Source organism: Harpegnathos saltator, unplaced genomic scaffold, assembly GCF_003227715.2.
Source record: "Harpegnathos saltator strain DR-91 unplaced genomic scaffold, Hsal_v8.6 scaffold711, whole genome shotgun sequence".
Classification (NCBI taxonomy): domain Eukaryota; kingdom Metazoa; phylum Arthropoda; class Insecta; order Hymenoptera; family Formicidae; genus Harpegnathos; species Harpegnathos saltator.
In genome coordinates, this window is record NW_020230551.1 from 497 (window position 1) to 25,676 (window position 25,180).

At 40.3% G+C, this 25,180-nt stretch overlaps 2 protein-coding genes across 2 annotated transcripts; one reads left to right on the top strand and one right to left on the bottom strand.

Moving 5' to 3' along the window:
- Positions 1–7,448: 7,448 nt before the first annotated feature.
- On the bottom strand, positions 7,449–9,198 carry LOC112590094 (uncharacterized). Its single transcript, XM_025305786.1, has 2 exons — positions 8,998–9,198; positions 7,449–7,622 (listed from the first exon to the last, which is right to left on the bottom strand). The coding sequence occupies exons 1-2, from the start codon at positions 9,196–9,198 to the stop codon at positions 7,449–7,451; spliced, it is 375 nt and encodes a 124-aa protein (XP_025161571.1).
- Positions 9,199–12,728: 3,530 nt separating this feature from the next.
- On the top strand, positions 12,729–13,164 carry LOC112590095 (uncharacterized). The gene is made up of 2 exons (XM_025305787.1): positions 12,729–12,853; positions 12,939–13,164. The coding sequence occupies exons 1-2, from the start codon at positions 12,753–12,755 to the stop codon at positions 13,162–13,164; spliced, it is 327 nt and encodes a 108-aa protein (XP_025161572.1). The 5' UTR covers positions 12,729–12,752.
- The last annotated feature ends 12,016 nt before the right edge of the window (positions 13,165–25,180 follow it).

A 25,180-nucleotide genomic window follows, 5' to 3' on the forward strand; every position in this document is an offset into this window, starting at 1 on the left:
TAGATACTTTGTCTTATTAATTTGATGCTACGTAAACTCACAACCGGCGTCAACGAAGCAAGTTTGTGGTCATGTCCCCGGCTTTGGGTTCAGACGACTTCGCAATATACGGCCCCAGTGCCTGGACACTACGTTGGACACTGGTACAAGCGCAACAATGTCGGTCCCATGCCGGAACACTGAAAAATTATGTGTGTCAATATTATCAAGATAAATTTTTAACGGTCATTTCTGAAAAACGTTACGATTTTCTGTACATGAAATCACATAAAAAATCGCGGAATCGCAAAATAACGACCGTACAAGTTTAAAGAGTATTCGCCATTCCAATTAGCTCATCGGCTTAGAGATGTGCTTCACTGGGCTGAAGCGACACGACCCTGCTGATATCTTTGATATCTAAACTATAACACTTTAATAGTAAAGCATATAACCAATTTTTCCCGTATATTATAACAACACTATACGATCCATTTCAAATAGTTACATATTAATGTATCCACTTCTCTTAGTATTCCAATGTTAGCCGGAGTGTTCCAGTAATGGGCTTGTCCAGCTTGGTACGTTTACTTATATTCAATTTTTGCAGAGAAGGCATGTCATCATATCGGTGTCCACGGTCCTAATGATCACGTTGCTTCTCACATTGTCATCCAGAAGATGGTAACAACCATTCCCGCTTCTCATGCCCTTTACATACACAAGTTGAGATGCGACATCTTCAAGCTCGCCATACATATCACCCACCACAGCGGTAGTAATCAAATGTTCAGCTCTGCAGTATTTGACGGTTCCATCTTCCCATCGTAATCCATGATGATTAGCCGTTAACCAGTAGGCTCTCGATTTGTCTGATCTTGTGAGCAGATGCCATGGCATCGGACTCGTGAAGATGTAGTGTGAAAGAATAGTTCCATTCTTCAGTATCGCCGCTTCTTTTACAATAAATCTCTTTCCAACCATGTACCCTTGTAGATCCACAAAAGTCGGCACATCCATGGTGAAATATTCTTCGACACGTCCGGGAGAGAAATGTTGTTTATAGCACTTTGTTGCATGTATTATTCTTTTCTCGTACATACTTTCTGATGTTAGTTAAGTTTGCGCACCATGTTGGTTAGCGGGCTGTATTCAACTACACGATCATGCAGGATGAGACAATATGCGGTAGTATTCGCCGGTATATTCTCCTTACACTCAAATTCTATGCGCACATCCACAGTGGCACTCTTGACGGACTCATTTTGACGCGAGCAATCGATAACCACAAAAGGACCTAGCCGCAGAAAGTCGGTAGTTGTTAACCATGCCTCAGCATTGTCGCATCCATAATACGATTTACGAAAACGTCTATACATATCGTAAAGTACGGCGTATTTATTTTTTGTAAAGTCCAAATTCATGTCGTCGTACGGATAACACTCTGAATTCAGATAGAGCTTCACGTTGATCAATTTGCAGTCATCGAAACGAGTTATATTTTCCGACATGACATTCTTCCGGCCAGTCTGCAGCGCAAAGATAACGTATCGAGGTTTCTCCAAATTAGTAGCAGTTTTGACGGTCCACAAGTGTTTGGTCGTGCTTTGCAGTAGAGGAAATTCATACAGATCCCACGAGCGGAAACTCATACTCAGGTATCGTCCATCCTCCAAAGTTTTCAGCATGGAAAGTTTATTGATATCGTTCAAGATTACGTGAGGCATTCGCCATTGTATCTTGAATAGCTCAATCTTAGGATCCAGCGCTGAAGATCCTAGTAGACTGTTGTTGTCGCTGCGCGATCGTAATAGAATCAATTCGTGACGCGCGTTAATCACTATACGTTGTAGTCTTCACAGAATCCTAGCAAAACGTTGAGCGGTACACAAAAGTTGAAGTACCCGTCCGGCGAAATAGTGTCAGTCGTATCCCACGCGGCATTTTTCATGATGGCATTTTTTCTGAAGATATCGATACATAGTTTTTGAGCGTTGAAGTTATTCCCACGTTTCTGTTACGATCAATCTCCACACCATCCAGTTCATAACGGATCTCATCAAACATGAATGCAACGCCATTATATCCCAACGTTACAGTCGCACCATCGACTGCAACTTGTTTCGTCACCTTCCCCTCGACATAGAGATAACTCTCACATGGCAATATGTATAAATCCTGCTGCTGTATGGGTATTCGTATCTCGTCGCTATGTCCAAACGTTGTGTTAGCGTATGGATTGTACGTATGTGTCTCAATCTTGACGATGCGCTCGTCAAAGACCGGTTCATTTCCAATGTTCAAAATGTCAATCATCTTTCTCAATCGTTTCGTACGATGAATCCAGAGATTTCAAAAATTCAACGTTCAACGCGCTGAGTTTCTTTCGAACGAGGGATTTTGTACTGTTAATTGCGTCTCGTAAAAAGTATATTTCCAGCTTGTTTCACCTGTTCCACTTGATTCACCACAAGCATTTCATAGATTACGTTTATTATCGTCGCCGTCGTACGTGCAATCTAACGGTAATCTCTTCTCCTCGAAAATCGAGCGATTGTCCTTCTTGATCAACTACACGCACCGTTAAATCTGTAATGCTCCGTGCGATGATTGGAAGGTAAATGACATGTGTCGGTGTTTCCGATATCTTATATCCTGGTGGCACCTTAGGCGAGAATTCATGTATCGTATGTACACGCATACTGTTACTGTACGCACCACTGACAACGCTGCATTCTATACGAATGATATTCACGTTGATAATCTTAATCGGGGCGTCCGATTCGTACCATCGGTGCGGTTCTAATATACGACTCGATGAGAATCCCAAAAGCGAGCCAATGTTGTTTGGTTTGCTAAAATTTATTCTATAAGCACATTTTATTTCACTCCTCATCGTATTATTATTGGCACGAATTATTATAGGATATTCATTCTCGTCATCTCTATATGGATTATTTTTGGACGCACTGCTTTTGGAGAATGTGAAATTGCACGTTTCGATATTCGTATATGGCGCGCCAATTCGTACGATCCTTCAGGAATCGTAATTTCTTTCATGTTAGCACCCATAGTAAAATTTATTATTCGACGAATTTACGTTTGGTATCGTATTGTATGCTTCGAAATCCGTTAAACCGAGCTCGTAATCACCATCGCTTCAAATCTATAGCGGGAAAGTAGCTCACTGTAAGGGTGCTACTGTTGCCAGTCAACGTAAGCGTTGCGACATGTTTGCAAACTGCCGAACGAATACTGACTGCTGTTAGTGGAATGTCATCATCATCATTTAAATTGATCCTCTACCGTTTGGAGAAACTGCAAGCCACAATTGTCCGCAAATGGCTCTGGTTGTAATGTTGATATGATGTGCGATTGTAACAATTTTCACTACATCTCTCTCAAGGTTATCGAATCAATTCCTTGGGCGGTCGAAGATTACCAAAACTGTCAAAATATACTGCGCGATTTCCTCTTTTTCGCATACGCCACCCAGTGAGTACCTGGTCCCTCTGTGTTGTCTAAATTTACAATACCGCTCTCGTTTTGACGTACTCCATCTATCGGTAAGGCGTCACGCATGAAAACACCTCGAAAGAAAGATATACGCATACGCCTCGCTAGTCTTTCCAACTGTACATTAGTCATTGCACCCGTGGGTAATTTTAGCGTTTCTTTGACGTTTTTTTTTTTTCTGCAGCGCCTTTCCCGCGCTTGTACGGAGCAAGATAGATTCCGCGACCTTTCGTAGCCGACCTTCCATTGCGCGATGATGACGTTAATTCTTCCAGCTGGCGTTGCGCGGCTTTGCCATCATTCACCGCTTTTGCGACACCCGCCGCTCTCACCGACTAGTGAACCGAGAACTCCCAGTAATGGTAGAACTGGTAAAATACCACCCCGTTTTGCTACTGGAAGTGCTCGTTTTCGAATTTCTTTCTTGGACGACTTCTTTTTCTTCGTGCCCATGCCCATGCCGATTTTCGTTTTGGCTTTCATAGCAGCCCAAACGACTGCAGCAGCAGCTTTCTCGCCTAGAGTTGATTCTTTCGAAGTTATGCGTTTCCGCGCTTTCACAGCGAGAATCTCATCCGCCGCGTGCCGATCGGTGAGATTGTTGCTACGCGAATAGGCTATATCGTGCTCACGACACGCCGCGTCCAATGAATTAATGCCTTGGTCACCTCTGGCCAATTGTTTTACCAAACGAGTTCCAGGACCATAAAATTGATATCCGGGAATGTGTAGTTCGATAGGAAGCGCATTTATCGCGTGATTCAATAGACCACTGCCGACTTTGACTTTGTCGACGACATTCACTACAGTCCCTGATCAGCGGTGCTGGACCATCGATATGTGTTTGCTGCCACGGACGATTGTAATATTCCAAACATCGACGATACTGCTGAACCTCTGGATCGACTCTTAAATGTTCCGGGAGTCTATCCTGCAAATCGTCAATATATATTTGCAAATTCGCGTAACGGAACAATCTTCGGTATATATTTCAGTTGTTCGGAGGTTAGCTCTCGAATATCATGGGTATCTGTCAACAGGAGGAACATTTTCTAAACTGAGTGTTTCCAAGATTGACACGCTTATATATATATAGTTAAATCAGCGTCACATTTAAATTATTTTGCGTCTCACGGGGGAAACATGCGGTTCGTGAAGCAACCAACGTCGATATGCATGACAAATTTCGACAATAGAACGGAATCAATGCTTGAACAAGAGGCGCGCAGGCATGGAAACATGCTTCCGAACACCATACGCGGCATCATATGCGGTCCTTCGAATTGCGGCAAGACAAACATTCTCATTAGCTTGTTGGAAAGTCCGCACGGTCTACGTTTCGAGAACTTGTACGTGTACTCGAAATCGTTGCAACAACCTAAATATCGCTACTAGGAAATCTGCTGAAATCGATAGATGAAATTGGATACTTTACATTCTTACATTCATCCAATAACAGTGATGTGATTCCAACGACCAAAGCGCCCAAAAATTCCATTTTTATCTTTGATGACGTTGCATGTGACAAACAAGATACGATAAGAGAATACTTTGCAATGGGTCGTCATTCGAGCGTTGACTGTTTCTATCTCTGTCAGACGTACGCAAAAATACCCAAGCATCTTATACGGGACAATGCAAATCTTCTGATTCTCTTTAAACAGGATGGTACCAACTTGAAACATGTGTACAACGATCATGTGAACACTGACATGTCATATGAGGATTTCAGTACATTGTGTTGCAAATGTTGGAAGGATAAATGGTTTCACAGTGATTGATAAGGACAGCTCAATGGCCGACGGACGATACAGGAAAGGATTTAACGACTTTGCTGTGCTGTGAGATGCACAATCGTCATTTTAACCTCAACGTGGTAATATCTTCAACATTCACAAGACAAACATATCAATGATGAATAGTAGCGTGAAGATCATGGATCGTGAAGAGGTAGCGGAAGAAATTGCGAAAACGAGCGAATCGATCCGCAAGAAGTATCGCGCTTTGAAAACCGGTAGAATGGTGGAAAATGCTGCATTGGAGAGACACTTTAAACCTATTATTGAACCTCTCAAGCAAAAAATTAGCGCGGGAAGCAGCGCTAATGTGGAAAGTAACGTTGATATTAAAACTGAGCCACTATCAATGAGTAGAAGCGAAGAAACAAAGAGTGTAATATTAAAACCCGAAAAAAAGATAAAGCGTAAGGCAAAACTTTCACCAGTCGCATTGACTACACCGAAACGGAAACTATTAAACGATCCTCTGATAGTTCCTATATCGACGGAAGCTTTACAACATGAGGAACTACATGGAATGTCGCATGAACCTTCACCGATCGACAATCTACTCACTGATGATGATGATGATGATGAGAATGTTTCCGAAACCCCCGATAAACCGGTAGTGACATCCGTTAGACGACAGTTGCGAACATACAAAGGACAACAAACTTTACGTGATCATTTTGATCCGTTGGGTCAAAAATATATGGGAGCTGTGCTAAGCAGTGGAAAAGATAACACTATAGATTATGTTTACGGCGTACGTCTTAGTAACGATGGAGCGATGCTCGGTGATAAACATATCGATGTGGACAGAGACGATAATATAATCATAGGCGAAGCAGGATACATTGGAACACCCGGTCTTTACGAGCTAATATTCAAAAGAATCCCCGACGATTCTGTGTACACCGAAGCTGATATGCAAAAATACAAAAATATACTATTGGCGACAAATACTCACAGACGCGGGTATCTCCCGCAAAATCCTATACTCGGTAACAAGGAACACAAATATAAACATATAATCGCGCCCCTAGTATCAGATGCGTCGAGCAATAAAGTGGGAGGAAAAGGTTTATACACATCACAAGCTATGATGACCTTAAATGACAATATCGATTACGTGCATTGGGATGATCCCAACGAGCTGGTGGATCGTCTGCGATTGCTTGACGCTTCGCGCCAAGCTGGCAACAACTCGCACGAGCATGAAATTTTATCGATTATCGAAGAACTCCGTGAAGCTGGTCTCATTATAAATTAAGCAGCGTAGTATTGACACAAGTCAGTCAGTCGGTACAACTTGTTCCGAAATGTCGATGAATAAGTTTGGAGTGTCGCGAGAAAGCAATGGTGCGAAAACTGATCGAGCGCATCAATGGAATGAACATGTTGAAAATTACATACATGAAAATGCCCTTTGCTTAAACGCGGCCAAAGTTTTTGATGCACAATCGCGCAAGATAAAGCATGTAGCGCAGCCTGAAGCCGACAGTGACGTTGCAACCAAACAATATGTACATGAAAATGCCCTTTGTCTAACCGCCGATGGCAAAGGTTTTGACGCAACAGAGCACGCGATACATCATGTAACGCTGCCGAGAGCCTTCAATGATGTTGCGCACAAAAATTATGTGGATGAGAGTATAAAGTCTGTAAAACTTCTGCTGCATGAGAGTAACGTTGAGAAGAAGCAGTATATAGATGAGAATATAAATTCTGTAAAGCTTTTACTGCATGAGAGTAACGTTGAGACGAAGCAGTATGTAGATGAGAATGTTAAAAAATTGAAGGATTGGCTGGAAGACTACCAGAAAAAAAACATACTGAGCATAAATAGCATTCATGAGAACACAGAACGAATTTTAGACTGGACAGATTCAGAGATAAAGAAATCGTCGAAAATATAAAAGTAGAATATTGCAGTTGAATCGACATGTAGTATCGACATAAGCAAGAGACAGATCATCACGAGCTGCAATGGTGAAGCAATCGTCAAAATTTAACAAAAAGAAGAAAAGTTCAGAGAAGCAACTCATCGGTACTATTTCAGCTGTTTCTGCCGGTGTAAAGCGACAAAGCTTCACGCATGATGGGAAAACGACTCGGCGAGTAACGGGGAAAAATAATGAGAAGAAACATTCCGAAAAAGAACTAGTGAAAGAATTACGTGCTCCAACGAGACGAAATTTTCCTCGCAGACGCATCATAGTGCGTGGATACGATGATCTTTGGCAGGCTGATGTGGTGGAAATGCGTCCTTACTCGCGATTCAATGGAGGCCACCACTACATACTCACCATTATCGATGTACTGAGCAAGCACGCATGGGCCGTGCCGTTAAAGAGCAAAAGCGGAAAGGAGATAGCTGAGGCATTCGCAAAGATAATTCGAACGGATGGAAGATGTCCGAAGAACTTGCAAACTGATCAGGGAAAGGAGTTTTACAATACAGAGTTGCAGAGACTTGTGAAGAAACACGGTGTCAATCATTATTCGACTTATTCAGTAATGAAGGCATCTGTTGTGGAGCGATTCAACCGTACGTTAAAGAACAACATGTGGAAAATGTTTACGTTCAACGGAACTTACAAATGGATCGACTCGTTACTGCGTTTCGTCGCTGAATACAACACGCGAAAACATCGAACTATCGGCATGCGTCCTATCGATGTGACTCCTACGATTGCTAATAAGCTCTTAAACACAGTCTATAGTAACATAAAGATTGCAACGCCTGCGAAATTCAAAGTGGGTGATCTGGTACGTGTCAGCAAATTCAAAACTATCTTTGAAAAAGGCTATACACCGAATTGGATAACCGAAGTGTTTAAAATCGTCAAAGTGCAGACGACTAATCCTGCAACTTACCTACTCGCAGACTCGCGCGGGAAACCTATCGCCGGGGGTTTCTACGAACACGAACTACATAGTGTCACCAATTCAGATGTATACTTAGTAGAAAAGGTGTTGCGCAGGCAAGGTGACAAAGTATATGTAAAATGGTTGGGATTCGACAATTCGCATAATTCATGGATACAAAAGGATAATGTATTGTAAAAAATGAATATAGTTTTGTTAGAACATTTCATGACATATTTAATTGTAAAATAGCTAATAAAACAAATAAATGTTATAATAGTATACTATAATGTCCCCATGGTAATGTATTTATCGAATCAGGCATAATAAATCGCTTATCATCGTATGGACTGAGAGCAGTTTTCGTTTCGAATACCGTGTATACCTCATGTAACTTGGATCTTATGTACGATTGACACCGACTCGTTTCAATTTCCTCTCTCAAACAATGCGTGTAATCGTCAAAATTGATCGTTCGTGCTATAATATTCCTCTTAACATCCTTCGCCCTTTTAGTATCCTTTTTATCTTCTACTTTCAGCGCATACATTTTTGCTCTGAGCCCGACGAATTCTGTCATTATAGCTCCGTTATTTTCGTCTTTCATAAGCCCTGGAAATTTTTTGTTCTTAAGCGGTATACTGTATATGTTATTTTGAGGATAATCGCTCGTATCAAACCTAGCAATGTCACGTTTCATTAACTCATATACATCGTCGGACATTACATGGTAAATTAAACTATCTGTGTCCGTATACAGTACTTTACATTTCTCGCGATATAAAGGTGACATGTACTCATGATGAAATTCATACAAGCAGGTCTTAGATATGTCGAGAATACACATACCCACATAAATCGGCTTGTTGAACTTCACTTCGAGTTTTCGTAATTCAACTACAACCAAATTTTCTGAAAAGATGCTCCTGCTATGAAAATTGGGCATTGCGACCATTGCCTCTGCACCGTATCGTCCATCCCATTTTGTCAAAAGTTTTACATCGACATGATTGCGAACATTTTCTATTGTTTTGCCGAATACCGCGTTGTTCATCAATTTGTCTAAATTTTTCTCAAAATCGTTTGTTGCATGCGTTCGAAACTGCGTATTTAATTCTATGTAGTTGCGTAGCCATGAAGTTTGTGTGAATTGGAGTATGCGATGAATCTTTTCGATACGAAGACCATGGCGTATGCACTGCTGCAGATTACGATAATGAATAACATAACACTGCTTATTATATAAAGTCGCAAGGAGTTTTTCTTGCCGTTTGTTCGGGGGCTTCGTTCGCGTCGGACAGAACGGTAGATCTGCATGTGCATCATGCAAGTGTTGAGGATACTCCAAATCAACCTCGAGAATATAACCTGTGAGCGAATTTAGCGGGATTGATGATACATAAAAATTCGACGTATCATCAACCTACTTAAATTCAGCGTATGGTAACGGTTGACACATTGCCCAGCCATACAAATTATTTATATCAAAGTACATGAGGTATGAGGATGGCTTCGATGGATCGTAAGATTGCATGTATTGGTTATTGGCTTTTGCGTATCTACCGGAACACTGACTCAGACCGCCACGTATACCGCGTTCGATAAACATTACCATATCAATATCTGTGAGTAATTCAAAATTAATTTTTGTATGTTTTAACATCGCATCCCACGTGAAACCTGGCAATGTGAAATAATGCGCGGGGTCTAGACCGTAACTTTTGATACAACTATCGAGGAAATTTTCGAAAATATCAGCCAATAACAAAACATCAGTCTTCAGGTACAAATCGCTATATTCGCCTAAGGTTTGAACAGAAAACCGTTCCCATACGTTCACGGCGTGCATGTAATCGCTCTCAGATACTGTATCACCTGTCAGCGAACTGTAGAATGACTCGCGCGGTGGTAAACATTGATCCTGCAGCTTGTCATTGCAATCCACATATTCGTACGGAAAGACACCTTATCGCGTTAATAAATCAAAATCTTTGTCGGATAAGTTTTTAAATTCGGACTGAAGAATTTTTAATGTGTCTCCAGTGAGATACGATGCTAATTTATCGAGACTGGTGCTGAGAAATTTGTACGAATCGATGAACCGCAATTTAATATGATTTCGCCAGTCTGATGTTTTACTTGTTGTATCTTCAATATGTTTGGTAAATGAAATATATTTTTCTTTCGTTATTGGTAGTACATCGACGTGATCTTCGAACGCGGTGGCTACTTCCTTGATAATAAAATAAGCGTCATAACCTGATAAGTTATGAAAAACTATCGGAATATAATAGGAATCTGTATAATTTAAATTACAATTGGAATGTGCCGGACCCCTGTATTGTCCGGTTAAATGACAGTGATCGCGTACTCGTATATCCCCCACTACGAATAATTTTTCGCATATATGACAACGCGTTGCACTATAAAATGCTGCGCACTGTTCTTGTGATAAAATTTCCATATGGACATTATTACGCAAAATAATTTTTATACGATACGCCAATTGTTTAAGTTCCTCGACGAACCACGAAATGCAATTCGGATCGCGACGACACTGATATGCGGATAATGATTCATCGTAGGAACATCGTATATAATAAGCTATACTATGTACTTTATAATGCTGATACACATACGATTTTTTTTCTTCGTTTAGCGTTTTCTCTAGAATGCATTCCAGGTCAGCGTACACCACGAATGGAATCCGTTCCCTTCTGCTGTAATTAGTAAAACTGAGCCACTTGTTGGCCTCTGTTGGCAGGATGACTGCACAGTCATTCAACTTGTTGCAATCTATGATATGATTCTCCAGTTTTTCGTTGGAATAAAAATAATGCAAGCAACTGAAAAGAAATGGATATTACGAGTTATTCTTTTATTTCATATTTGTTATATTGTATTTATGGTGAATATCTCTTTACCGATCGCATATACTTCTTGCATTTTTTCTTACTTAGTTGCATGTCCACAAGACGTGACAAGTTCTTGATCCACACGAAATGTCCCATGTTGCACTCTTGTGGATCTTGCACATATAACAAATTTACATGCTTTTCCTTCTTACTGACGAGACGTATCGGAACGATCGTACATGCTTCTTCTTGCTTCTTTTTATCTTGAATGGTGTATACGTTGATGGATATGTTGTTTAGCTGTTCAAACTTGGTAATTTGTTTAATTTTTATATTGGGTAATTGGAAACTCAATATCCTGAAGATTGAATATTTTGGTGTAACGTGGGTACGAAGATTCCCGGTCTCCATGTCTTGCAGCTGGATATAATGCCGCGACCACGGACCATGCAAAACATGCGTTGTCTTTAGTTCGTACGTTTATCACGGCTTTCTTTAATTTTATTTCGCGAGGCAACTCAATGTTGCACCCTGCATGCAGTGGATTGTATTTGTTCACATTGACTGTGAGATCAAATATGCGCAGCAGTGCCCACTCACTATCACGTTCTTGAAATTCTTCCAAAGATGCCAAAGTAGGCTCGATGACGCGTTGCTCGTACCATTTATCCAAATCTAAAGCAGAAAAGAGTTCACTGTTTCTCGTGTTAATGCTTTTGAATGCATGATTGTCGCCTGCGATAAACTCGCCATTGAACACAGTGTTCACCTTAAGATTGCCGTGCTTTTCCATAGCACTTCGCACGTGCTCGAGCACTGTACTCTTCGCATCTTGGAGAAATCGAAGAGGTTCGATATGGTTCACGTTAATAACTGCACCGGTTGATATGCGGCTTCCGAACGCTATATCAATTTCTCTCCGTACCAATTCTACATCTCTTGATGCGTGTCCAGCACCCACGTGTATGAAGCGTTCTTGCACAGAAATTTTCAGTCCCTCGAGTCGTGCAATCCGAGCCACCATTGATTGCGTGGCGCCAATCGACAATCGCGGTCGTTTTGCTCGACTTTGTTCTTCCAAACATCTGATATACTTATCAAACTTTTGCACCCACGCGTCGTAAGTCTCTCGCGAATTCAGACGAGTGGATTGCTCCAACAGTTCTCGTTCGGTTTGAGTGAAGTCTTCCATTTCTTTATTAACTACAGAGAATACTCGGCTCTTTGGAATCCTTTACTTTATATTCTCTCCGTTAGAAAACACGTTCGGATATGCGCGAGTCAAATGACGACCGTGAAAGAAGGAGGGAATACTAGGCGATGGGACCTGCTTCTTATTTCGTACCGAAGAGAGAAAAAATATCGCGTAAGCACGGTAGTCGCTAGACCGGGAATTGAACTCGGGTCTCTCGCTTGCAGGGCGACTGCTCTAAACCCACTGAGCTACCTGACGCTCCATGGTCAAGACACTCTCCTCTCCCCTGATATCGTTAAAAGATGTCGTTCGGAAGCGACATCTCTAATGCCATCCCGAGTCTAAACCAAAGATATCTACATCTCATTTACTTTCCTGTTTTGAGGAATATATCTGCGCATGCGCTGCAACTCTGAAGAGTAAGAGGAGGGGATGCCCAATAGTAGCTTTAATATTAGGCTTCGGAAAAAAACCTCTGTCTCTCAGTCGCTCTGTGAACACGAGATTCATCGGTTATGTGTCTACGTAGTAAAGTTTGGGTGTGTCTACATAATAAAAATGTATGCTGCCGGTGCTGAAGTGAACGCTAAACACGCAAATTATTACATGCCTGCTCAACATGAGGACGAGGCTCCACCGAGCAAGAAAATGTGCGAAAGGTGAGTGTTATAATGCTATTTCTTTTAGTTTATCCGTAATAATTTTTCCAAGATTCAGACATGTAAATTTTCTATGTCTTTTCAGCGTTCCACGACCTCCTGCTATGCATATCTTAGGACGCCGATACGCTTTGACTGCAACTGCTTATAAATATTTGAATATCGGAATCAGCATAGGAGCTGAACCCGTCATAGACATAGTCATTGATGATAATCGTGGCAAACAACTGCTATTGCCGATCAAAACTTGGAATGCGCTAATGGGGCAACGTGCTGACATCCAAAGATTTCTGCAGGCCAATTTTTTATAAGTCATCGTCTCCCCCGATGCGTATAGAAGAATTAACAATAACGTCATGTAAGATGTACAACTCACAAATTGTGAAACTCACAATTTTTAATAATTGCTTATATGTAACACCAAATACGTCAAATGTATTATTTATATTTGAAAATTGCATCAATCACATGTATGGATGGTTATCAGAAAATATCTGTATACTTAGTGTAAAATTCAAAAGTTTTGTAAATATTCTTCGTGAAAAGAAGAATTATATTACTAATATACATACTGCAACAAAAACAATACAAGAAAGCGACTTTGACCGCGAGTCGCTCATTGATTGTGAATTGTTAGCATGTGCTGTAAAAAATATAATGTATGAAGCCGTGAACAAATAAATGATATTCTGGAAAACATAAAATTATGTATAAATTAATTCTATATGTCTCCTATTTTACTTCCCTTCCCCTTCCTCAGAACGATAAGGATAGTGCCCGGCGCAAGTCGGCATGGTAAAATACTCTTTCGACGAACATTTCGTATTCCCTTCCTATGATGGTCTAAGTGGTAGGACCATCGCACGGTAAACGAAGGGTCCGGGGTCCGAGTCTGGCCTAGTTTCGACTTTGTTTTTCTTTTGACGCATGCGTGACGTCATCATACACACTGTAAGAACATTCACTAGGCGCCTACTAGCAACAGGCAGCAATAGTCTAGGAGGTTTGAGCGTCCGATAGCAACCCGCGGGGCCCAGGTTCGAGTCTACCTACAGCCCGACGCGTTTTTCTCGTGATGTGACGGCTGCCATCTTGCTCATAGAATCAAAAATTCTGGGGTGGAGGAGAAGGGTACCAATAAAGAGGGGGATATCAATTAAGAGGGGATATCAATAAAGAGGGGGGATCAATAAAGAGGGGGTATCAATAAAGAGAGTGTATCAATTAAGAGGAGGGATCAATTAAGAAAGGGGATAATTAAGATGGGGGATCAATTAAGAGGGGGGAATCAATTAATACAGAGTATCAATAAAGGGGGGCAATAATTAAAAAATGATAATTAATAAATAATGTCTTTTGCATAATTAATTAGCAATTTGGTTTAGAATCCACCTAGTCTATCTACTCACTCCCTACCTTTTATTACCCATTCTTGTAGCGGATCACGAGAGCTTCCCAAAACACTATAATCTAATGTTTTTTGGTGAAGTACTTTTCGAATTATAAAGCTCCAAATTTACAAAATTTTGAAGAAATACAAAATACACTCAAACGCAAAAAACCCGGTACACTAAAAATTTGGGAAAAAATTACAAAATTTCAAATGATCATAACTTGGTAAATAATGAAGATACAAATATGCGCAGAAATGCAAAATGAAGCTTGAAATGTCCTCTTTAAGAATATCTGAATGGCAATTATCTGAATGGCAAAATCTGAATGGCTCGGCCATTTTTTTCACAATGGCGGATGATAAAGTGAGAGGATGCAAAATTGATAATCAAAGGTCCGTGTTTGCGATGGTGCATGGTGTGCATCAGGTATCGCAGCGTAATGGGACCAAATGCACATGAAAGTATAGAGTGTTATCTTTAAAATGCTACTTTACCAAGCTCGATGTGATCATTTTTCACTGAGTTGTTCCAAATTTTGCTAAAAATGCGGTTTTCTTGTTAAATTTGCATATTTCAGTGAATAAGTATCGCATCGCTCTATAACGAAGTATTTTAAAGAAAACATTCTATACTTTTAGGTACTTTTCGTCCCATTGAGCTGCGACACTTACTTTGCTCCATGCGCCGTCGCACGCTCGAACCTTCTTTTAGCAACTTTTCATGTTCTCCTTTTTATCACCCGCCATTTTGAAAAAATATCGTTGCGCACAATTTCGATAGATCTTTCGAAAAGTACGGTTTCAAAGCTTTCAAACCGTTTTTGAAATTTGCTGCTAGGATATTTAGATGTCGAGATATTCAATTTCGAATTTGCAACAAATGTCGATTCAGCGAGGCTTAAGGGGCTAAGAGGTTCTGCGGTTCGTTTAGCTCTTTCATAATTTCAATAGCTGTGTTCATGTTTCTCTATATAATAATTTACATAACCTGCACAATATATTCAATGATTTGCATTTATTATTTTGAAAGCCAGGGAAATGAAAGTAAAATTCAATTTAGGTTCTTCATTTTGCGTAATCGATATTACGCAATAAAGATGAATTGCGTTTTAAGATACCGCTGCCATTAGCTCAAATTATGGTTGTAAGTCTTCCCAATATAAACCGCATGGAGTTTTACTGGTAGGAAAAGTCCCATTGTATGTGTGTGTGTGTGTGTGTGTGTGTGTGTTTGTATACCACAAGGATAAGGACCACGTGGTTCGTCAGCTCCACAGTATTTCAAGATTTCACACCCTCCTTGTGGGGTGTGTGTGTGTGTGTATGTGTGTGTGTGTGTGTGTGGTGTTACAGCAGAGATAAGGACCCCGCAGTTCGTCACTCCTGCAGTAATTAATGACTCCAAACCCTCTCTGCTGTGTGTGTGGTGTGTGTGTACTAATAGTGGATATGACTGCCTCGTGCGCGTATTACCTCATTCATACGATCAGGCATACTCCTTATGAATCTTTTAATTTCATCCTGCGAATTGTATTCCATTCGTTTTCGAGAATTATTCGCAGTTCTCGCAGTGACTGAGGAGCAGGTACGTGATTTCGTACTTTCCTGCCGAGGTTGTCCCATAAGTGTTCGATTGGATTTAAATCTGGACTATTTGCTGGCCAATCGAGTCGATTTATGCCAACTTCATCGAAGAAATCAAGCACTCTTCTCGCAGTGTGTGGTCGAGCATTGTCTTGCATAAACAAGAAGTTCTCTCCGATGAAGGGTGCGTACGGAACAACATACGGAATGAGTATGTCTTCCACGTATACATCTGCGTTCACATTCTTGTCAAAAAAGTGCAGATCTGTATGAGCATTAGCTGAAATTCCTGCCCAAATCATTACAGAGCCTCCATTGTAGCTATGCCTCTCACTTACCGTACAGTCTGCAAATCGTTCTCCACCGCGACGATAAACTCGTTCTCGTCCATCTGGAGAATAGACACAAAAACGAGATTCATCGCTAAAGAGTACTTTGCTCCAGTCTGCGTAAGTCCAGTCTCTATGCTCAACTGCAAAATTGAGTCGAGCTACGCGATGGTGACATTTAAGCAAAGGTACAGCTGCTGGCCTGCGCGAAAGCAGATTTTGTTCCTTTAATCTTCTCCGAACGATGTTAACGGATACATTAATGTTGCGGACATCCCTTAAATTGTTTCTAATTTGAACAGATGTTCGATGTCTGTCTCTTAACGAATTTGAAACAATAAATCGGTCATCATTGTGATTGGTACATCGAGGACGTCCCGAACCAGGCCTTCTATGGAAAGAATTGGTTTGTAAGTATCTGGCATAAGCACGTTGCACAGTTGACACTGACAAATCAAGTGCCTGAGCAACGTACCTTCGACTTCTGCCATCTTCAATTAAAGCAATAACTTGAGCAGCCTTTTCAGGATTTATCGTCGCCATAATCGACGCAATAATTTCGATGCGAAACAATCAATTATGGTTTAAATTGATGAAGTTGCACGAAGCAACGCGCCTCGAAAAGAAAAGATCACGGAAAAAGAAAAGTCGCACGAGGCAGCGCTTATCGGAGTGAACACGTTCGGAAAAGGAAAATTGTTTGTCTTTGTTTATTGTCTTGGCACATACATTTAAGAAAAATCCAGTCAAGCCAGGCGTTAAAGCCCGGCGCACCGACAGAATCTCAGTCAAGCCAGAACGTAAGCCTGGCGTACTGACAAACTCGCGAAGTCCAGCGTACAAGAGATAGTGCCACTATCGGCAGTGGACCGTACGAAGGCCAAAAGCTGTACGAAGGCAATCTCTGATCGTCTCCGCGGGTACTCTTATATGCCCCGGGCAGCTCGAACTCGCGTGCGAGCCGAGGGGCTCGCGCGCGCGACAACCCAGATCGCCGCTTCGCGCCGGCTCCGTGGACTAGGAGCGCCAGGGAATTTCGACGTTCAGGTGGAGTCCAGCGACTCGGCATCCCGCGCGCCAGGTCACCGCGAACTCAGACGCGATCCTGAACAGCATATTCAAGCTGTATACCATAATGGCCAATCGTACGGAGAAGGTAGAGAGCTAGGGACAGTTTCGCGAACTAAAGTGTATACCACAGTGATCATGCGTAACTGAAGGGTAAAGAATGATAACTTTTGATAAAAATTAAATTTCCAATTCGCAAAATTGTGTAAATTATTATATAGAGAATAATGAACGTTGCTATTGAAATTATGAAAGAGCTAAACGAACCGCAGAACCTCTTAGCCCCTTTAGCCTCGCTGAATCGACATTTATTGCAAATTCGAAATTGAATATCTCGACATCTAAATATCCTAGCAGCAAATTTCAAAAACGGTTTGAAAGCTTTGAAACCGTACTTTTCGAAAGATCTATCGAAATTGTGCGCAACGATATTTTTTCAAAATGGCGGGTGATAAAAAGGAGAACATGAAAAGTTGCTAAAAGAAGGTTCGAGCGTGCGACGGCGCATGGAGCAAAGTAAGTGTCGCAGCTCAATGGGACGAAAAGTACCTAAAAGTATAGAATGTTTTCTTTAAAATACTTCGTCGTAGAGCTTGATGCGATACTTATTCACTGAATTATGCAAATTTAACAAGAAAACCGCATTTTTAGCAAAATTTGGAACAACTCAGTGAAAAATGATCACATCGAGCTCGGTAAAGTAGCATTTTAAAGATAACACTCTATACTTTCATGTGCATTTGGTCCCATTACGCTGCGATACCTGATGCACACCATGCACCATCGCAAACACGGACCTTTGATTATCAATTTTGCATCCTCTCACTTTATCATCCGCCATTGTGAAAAAAATGGCCGAGCCATTCAGATTTTGCCATTCAGATAATTGCCATTCAGATATTCTTAAAGAGGACATTTCAAGCTTCATTTTGCATTTCTGCGCATATTTGTATCTTCATTATTTACCAAGTTATGATCATTTGAAATTTTGTAATTTTTTCCCAAATTTTTAGTGTACCGGGTTTTTTGCGTTTGAGTGTATTTCGTAAAACATTCACTTTCCGATAGTCTCATCTTACATGATCCAACCAGTCAAGGCAAGATCCAAGCATGATCCAACCAGTCAAGGCAAGATCCGAGCATGATCCGGCCAGTCAAGGCAAGATGCGAGCACGATCCAGCCAGTCAAGGCAAGGTCGGAGCATGATCCAGCCAGTCAAGGCCAGATCCGAGCATGATCCAGCCAGTCAAGGCAAGATCCGAGCATGATCCAGCCAGTCAAGACAAGATCCGAGCATGATCCATCCAGTTAAGGCAAGATCGGAGCATGATCCAGCCAGTCAAGGCAAGATCCGAGCATGATCCAGCCAGTCACGGCAAGACCCGAGCATGATCCAACCAGTCAAGGCAAGATCTTCTTTTGTGTACAATTACTTAAAGTGTTCAAAGACTTGGCCATTTACTTGTATGCGTAGCTCTGGTCTATGGTGAAAGTCGTCCCTAACTTTTTCAAGAACACCTACATTAATATTTCTGCAAGCCTGTCTGATCCGGTTTTTCATATTTTCAACGGTTGTAGGCTTTTGTAAATAAACTATATCTCTAATGCCCTCTAATAGCCCCAGAAATAAAAATGTAGGGGTGTCAAGTCGGGTGATCTTGGGGGCTATTCTTGAACTCGGCTGCCCATAGCAATCCACCTATTCGGGAATTTATTGTTTAAATATTGTGTAACAGCTCGAGATCTATCAGCCGATGCTCCATCTTGTTGGAACCACATTCGTCTGAATAAATCATTGTCGACATGTCTCAAGAGGGCAGGTCATCTTGAAGAAATCTTAGATAGATTGCTGCATTGAGATTTTCTTCAAAAAAATATGGACCAACAATAACATCTCCCATGATGCCTGCCCAAACGTTAATGGACCACTGCCGTTGGAACTCTTGGCTTTTCTGTCAATGTGGATTAGCATCTGAATAATAATGGCAGTTATGTCTATTAACGTCTCCTCTATTACAAAACGTGGCTTCATCAGAAAAAAAGCGTATCAACAATGAACCGAGGATTTTGTTGGATTTGATCTCGAGCCCAGTTACAAAAACGTACACGGCGTTGGTAGTCCTTCTCTTCCAATTACTGAGTTAGATGAATGTGATATGGGTGAAACTTGTTGAGTTAGAGCACACGATTGGCTGTTGGTTTAGATATACCGTATTGTCTCTCAATTTGTCTCGTAGAGATTTGAGGATTCAAAGCAACAGCACCTATAACAGTCAATGATGTGACTTCATCAGGGCCCGATTTTCGCCGGTTTCTTCTAAGAAAACCCTATTCAGCTCTGTCGCAGAGTCTTTTTATTACTTTCCTATCAGGATGGCGTCTGTCTGGAAATCTTTCAACATAAAGCCTTTCTGCTGCCGAGTAATTATTCTTGGCCTCACCCAAAATCATGTCCACAATTTCATTTGGTGGATAAGTAGCCATAATTATAGATAAAAAAGCGCCAAAGAACAAAAAATTCCTGTCTTATCAAAAAAAAGTCAGTGGATAATAATATGCATCTGTCTAAGACTTCTCCAAAATACCGACAGTTGCCTAAGTAAGAAATTTGGAACAAGCCTCTTGACATTTGTTTCATTAAAAGAATTGACAATTGCGCTTTCACAATTGTTCTAGTTCATTGATTATCAGGCAATACAGGATCTCGTCTTGACTGGCTGGATCATGCTCGGATCTTGCCTTGACTGGTTGGATCATGCTCGAATTTTGCCTTGACTGGTTGGATCATGCTCGGATCTTGCCTTGACTGGTTGGATCATACTCGAATTTTGCCTTGACTAGTTGGATCATGCTCGGATCTTGCCTTGACTGGTTGGATCATGTAAGATAAGACTATCGGAAAGTGAACGTTTTACGAAATATTTTGTATCTTTATCAAAATTTTGTAAACTTGAAGCTTTATAACTCGAAAAGTACTTCAGCAAAAAACATTTGGTTATAGTGTTTTGGGAAGCGCTCGAGGTCAGCTACAAGAAGGTGTAATAGAAAGTAGGAGGTGCCATCTAAAAAAATTGAGGTAAACTTCACCTGACCTTCAAATTACTCTCCAAGGTCAAGTCAATGGTACCATCTTATGGTCCCCTCGAAACCATACAAAATCTTTCTGAACCATTTTTCTCTAAAATCAAAAATAAGAGAGATATTTGATGTGGACACTTAAAATGGGACAAGCTGTATATTCCTATTATATAGTTATATTATGAGAATAGAAGTTCGAAAGGAGAGAGAAAAACGATAAGAGAAAAAAAAATTTTAATTAATTGTCTGGAGTTCGCAGGACATAACAATATATGACCTAAATTTATCGTGAACAATACATTGTGTAAAGTGACCTTTACACTAGTAGTATGTTAAATTATTTTTGACTTTTTTGTAGTATTGTAAACAAATATTGAATTTGTTATTAGGTGCGCCACTAAGTTCCCGCTGTTTTTCAAGAGATGGCTCCAGTAGTAAGTGCTGGTCGATTGTGACATAATCAAAACGTCATGAACCAAGCTTAGACATATGGTAAACAAACCGCTTTGACACATTAGTGATTTTGTTTTTGCGTCATATACTTTTGGTTGTATGAAAATGTCTTATTTTGTGTCAAATAATCGTCATTTGCGGGAAGTGTTGCTTTTCTTCTTTCATTCGAAGAAAACGGCGGCTGAAGCGTATTGAGAACTCTAAAAAGTTTACGGAGATGCTGCTCTAAGTGAAAAACGTACCGTGATTGGTTCCGTCGCTTTAAAGACGGTGATTTCGATGTTGACGACCGTTCGCGTGAAGGAAAGCCAAAAACCTTCGAAGACGCTGAATTGGAGGCATTGCTCGATGAGGATCCGTGCCAAACGCAAAAAGAGCTTGCTTCAGCATTAGGAGTTACCCGCCAAGCCATTTCCAAGCGATTGCATGCGTTGGGAATGATTCAAAAACAAGGAACTTGGGTTCCTTATGAATTGAAGCCAAGAGACGTTGAGCGTCGTTTTTTCGCCTCTGAACAACTGTTCCAGCGGCAAAAAAGGAAGGGTTTTCTTCATCGCATCGTTACGGGTGATGAAAAATGGATTCATTACAGCAACCCAAAGAGAACAAAATCATGGGGACTGCCCGGTCATGCTTCTACGTCGTCGGCTCGGCCGAATATTCACGCTGCGAAGGTTTTGCTGTGTATTGGATGGGACCAGGACGGTGTTATTTATTATGAGCTGTTGAAACCGAACGAAACCATCACTGGGGAACGGTATCGAACTCAATTGACACAATTGAGCCGAGCACTGCGCGAAAAGCGGCCACAATACGAGCAGAGGCACGAAAAAGTGATTCTACAGCATGACAACGCTCGGCCTCACGTTGCCAAACCCGTTAAAACCTATTTAGAAACGCTCAAATGGGAAGTCCTACCCCACCCGCCATATTCCCCAGATTGCGCCATATTGCGCCGTCCGATTATTACTTGTTCCGTTCGATGGCACATTGTCTGGCTAATCAGCAGTTCCGCTCATATGAAGACATCTCAAAATGGCTTGATTCGTGAATAGCCTCAAAAGACGAACACTTCTACCGTGACGGTATTCGAGCTCTGCCAGAAAGATGGGAAAAAGTTGTCGCTAGCGATGGGCAATATTTTGAATGATTCATTTGTAACCATTTTTTCACAATAAAGTTGCATTTTCATCAAAAAAACAGCGAGAACTTAGTTGCGCACCTAATATATTCAAGACAGCATTGTTGTGAAGTTTGTATTAGGTTAAAATAAATATTTAATAAATAGTCCAGAAACTTTCACAATTCTGCGTTTGACATAAACACAATATTTGTTTAAAAACTCAGAAAGGTCGAAAATAATTTAGTACTTCTAGTATTAAAAGGAAAAAATACGCATATGCTTTTACTTAATATACTATACTTAATATACTTTTACTTAATATACTATAACTTTCTGATAGGAGCGTATGTGAGCAATGTATTAGCTTATCAATTGTATAAAAGAAAGAAACGTATAGTAATGTATGATGTGTATACTAAAACATCTTCGTGCAATGTATATTTTACATTTATATAGGACACGCTTGTCTCGAAAGTAAAAAAAGCACACATGCGAGAAAGTTTAAATGACATATTGGGTCTGGGAAAAAGTTCGTGGCGTTTTTCCCGATAGATGGCGTCAATTGCAAATAACTCAGGAAACACAGATCGCAGCGACACCACTGAACGCTCGTTGGAAAGGTGACACTTCGAGTGTTACTTTGAGTGTATAAACATCGAAATTGGTGCAGTGGTTGGTAAGTTGTTTGCGTTTGAAAATGGAGAAAAGTAATGAAAAATTGCGCTATATTTTGCAATATTATTACGACAAAGGAAAGAACGCTGCGCAGGCTTGTGAAAAAATTGGTGCTGTGTACGGTGAAGGTACTTTATCAAAATCTGCTGTGCGGAAATGGCTCGCTCGCTTTCGTTCTGGTAATTTTGATATGAAGGATGAGTCACGCTCTGGTCATCCAATTACTGAAAAAGCTGATGAAATTCTTGAAAAAGTCCAGCAAGATAAGCATACTAGCAGTGTCGATACTGGTATGGAGCTAGGCATTGACCACAAAACTGTTTTGAACCATTTACACAAAGCTGGCTACAAAAAGAAGCTCGATGTACGAGTTCCTCATGAGATGAGCGCGAAAAACATGATAGACCGAATTAACATCTGTGATGCGCTGCTGAAATGCAATGAAATCGAGCCATTTCTGAAACGTGTCATAACCGGTAATGAAAAATGAATCACGTACGACAATCGGAAGCATCAAAGATCATGGACAAGGATGGTGAGCCGTCACAAGCGTTCGCGAAGTCAGGATTGACGCCGAAAAAGGTGATGCTGTGTTTGTGGTGGGACTGGAAGGGAATCGTTCACCATGAGCTACTTCCAGTTGGTCAGACAATTGATTCTCAACTCTACTGTGGACAACTAGAGAGATTACGTCAGGCAATTGAAAGAAAACGGCCCGAATTGAATAATAGGAAAAGTGTTGTCTTCCATCATGACAACGTCCGACCACATACTTCTTTGATGACCCGTCAAAAATTGCGAGAGCTTGGTTGGAAAGTTTTGACGCATCCACCGTATAATCCAGACATAGTACCCTCTGACTATCACTTGTTCCGATCTCTGCAGAACTCTCTCAATGGAATTAAGCTGGTTTCAAAAGAAGCCTGTGAAAACCACTTGATTCAGTTTTTCAACCAGAAACCACAGAAGTTCTTCACCGATGGCATTATGGTTCTACCCGAAAAATGGCGAAACATTGTCGATAGTAATGGAGCATATTTGGTTTAAATAAATTCATTTTCTCACTATAAGAAAGAAGGTTGAATTTTACTAAAAAAACGCCATGAACTTTTTCCCAGATCCAATATATATATACAGGGTGTCCCATTTTAAAGGATCCACTTAAATATCTCAGAAACATAACGTCGAAAAATGTTTAAGACAAAAATTGTTTGGCTTGAAGCGGGACATAAAACAGCGATAGCAGTTTGTTTATAAATGGCACCACTTTCGAGATATTCACTGATAATCAATTTTCTTAAATAGAAGTCTCAATTTTTTATTACATTATCTTTTCTACTAATTAATTTGAACAACTTTTGTCTGAAATATTTTCTTAATTGCTTAGTAAATTTTGAGATAGTTAAGGAAAACTTGGTAACTTTTTCAACATTTAACTAACGATATCTTGCTAACTATACGTCGAAAGAAAAAATAGTATTAGACCTTTTTATTTTATTTACTATCAAGAATATATTACTATAATAATGTCCTAACTTTTGTTAACTTACCTTCCTTTTACCAACCTTCATTTTTCGTTACCGACCTTCGGAAATTTTAAAATTATTAAATTACTGAAAAAAATATTGAAATCTAATACAATATTTTTTCTTTCGACGAATAGTTAGCAAGATATTGTAAGTTAAATGTTGAAAAAGTTACCAAGTTTTCCTTAAATATATCCAAAATATAAATATATTCCAAAATATACTAAGCATATAAAAAATATTTCGGACAAAAAGTTGTTTAAATTAATTAGTAGAAAAAGACGGTGTAATAAAAAATTGAGGATTCCATTAAAAAAAATAATTGACCTTCAAATTACCTTGAAATTTGACTTCAAGGTCAAGGTCAAGATCACTGACGTATGTCCCCCATTCAGGCCTAAAACTTTTGTCTGAAATATTTTGTCGACCTCGAAGATTTCGAGATTTTTTAATGCGAAAGTTGAAATGGGACACCCTGTATATATATCATTTAATTTCTAGCATTCGTGCTGTTTTTACTTACGAAAACGAGCGTGTCCTATATAAATGTAAAATATACATTACACGAAGATGTTTTAGTACATATATCACAGATTTCTATACGTTTCTTTCTTTTATACTGTTACGTCCTAGAGGAGGAACGCAACCCTTTCGTTCGCGAGTAAGGCGAACCTCGTTCGTACACGCGTATCAGTGAACGGGTCAGGGACCCGACGGGTCCCTTTACTCGGGCACCGACGTACGACGAGCGGTCCGTTTTTCGGTCAGGGACGCGAATCCCTTTACCGGAGATAGGACCATGAGTTGACTGTTGGAAGGGTATATGTGATTTTGAAGTTAATTGGAAAAAGAATGAAATATAAACAGATTTATTAAAATGACTATAATAACAAAATGAATTACGGCGCGGTTTAATACAGTTGAGGAATGACTGTGTATGTGTATGTGTGTATGTATGAGAAGTGAAAAAGGAGAAAATAAAAAAAAAGGTAGAAGCAAAAAAAAACAGAACTTACTGCTGACTCCTGTTATCCCGAAGGTGAGCAAAAAATAAAATTGTCGTTTGGTAGCTCCTGCTCGGTAGGTTAAGTTGTGCT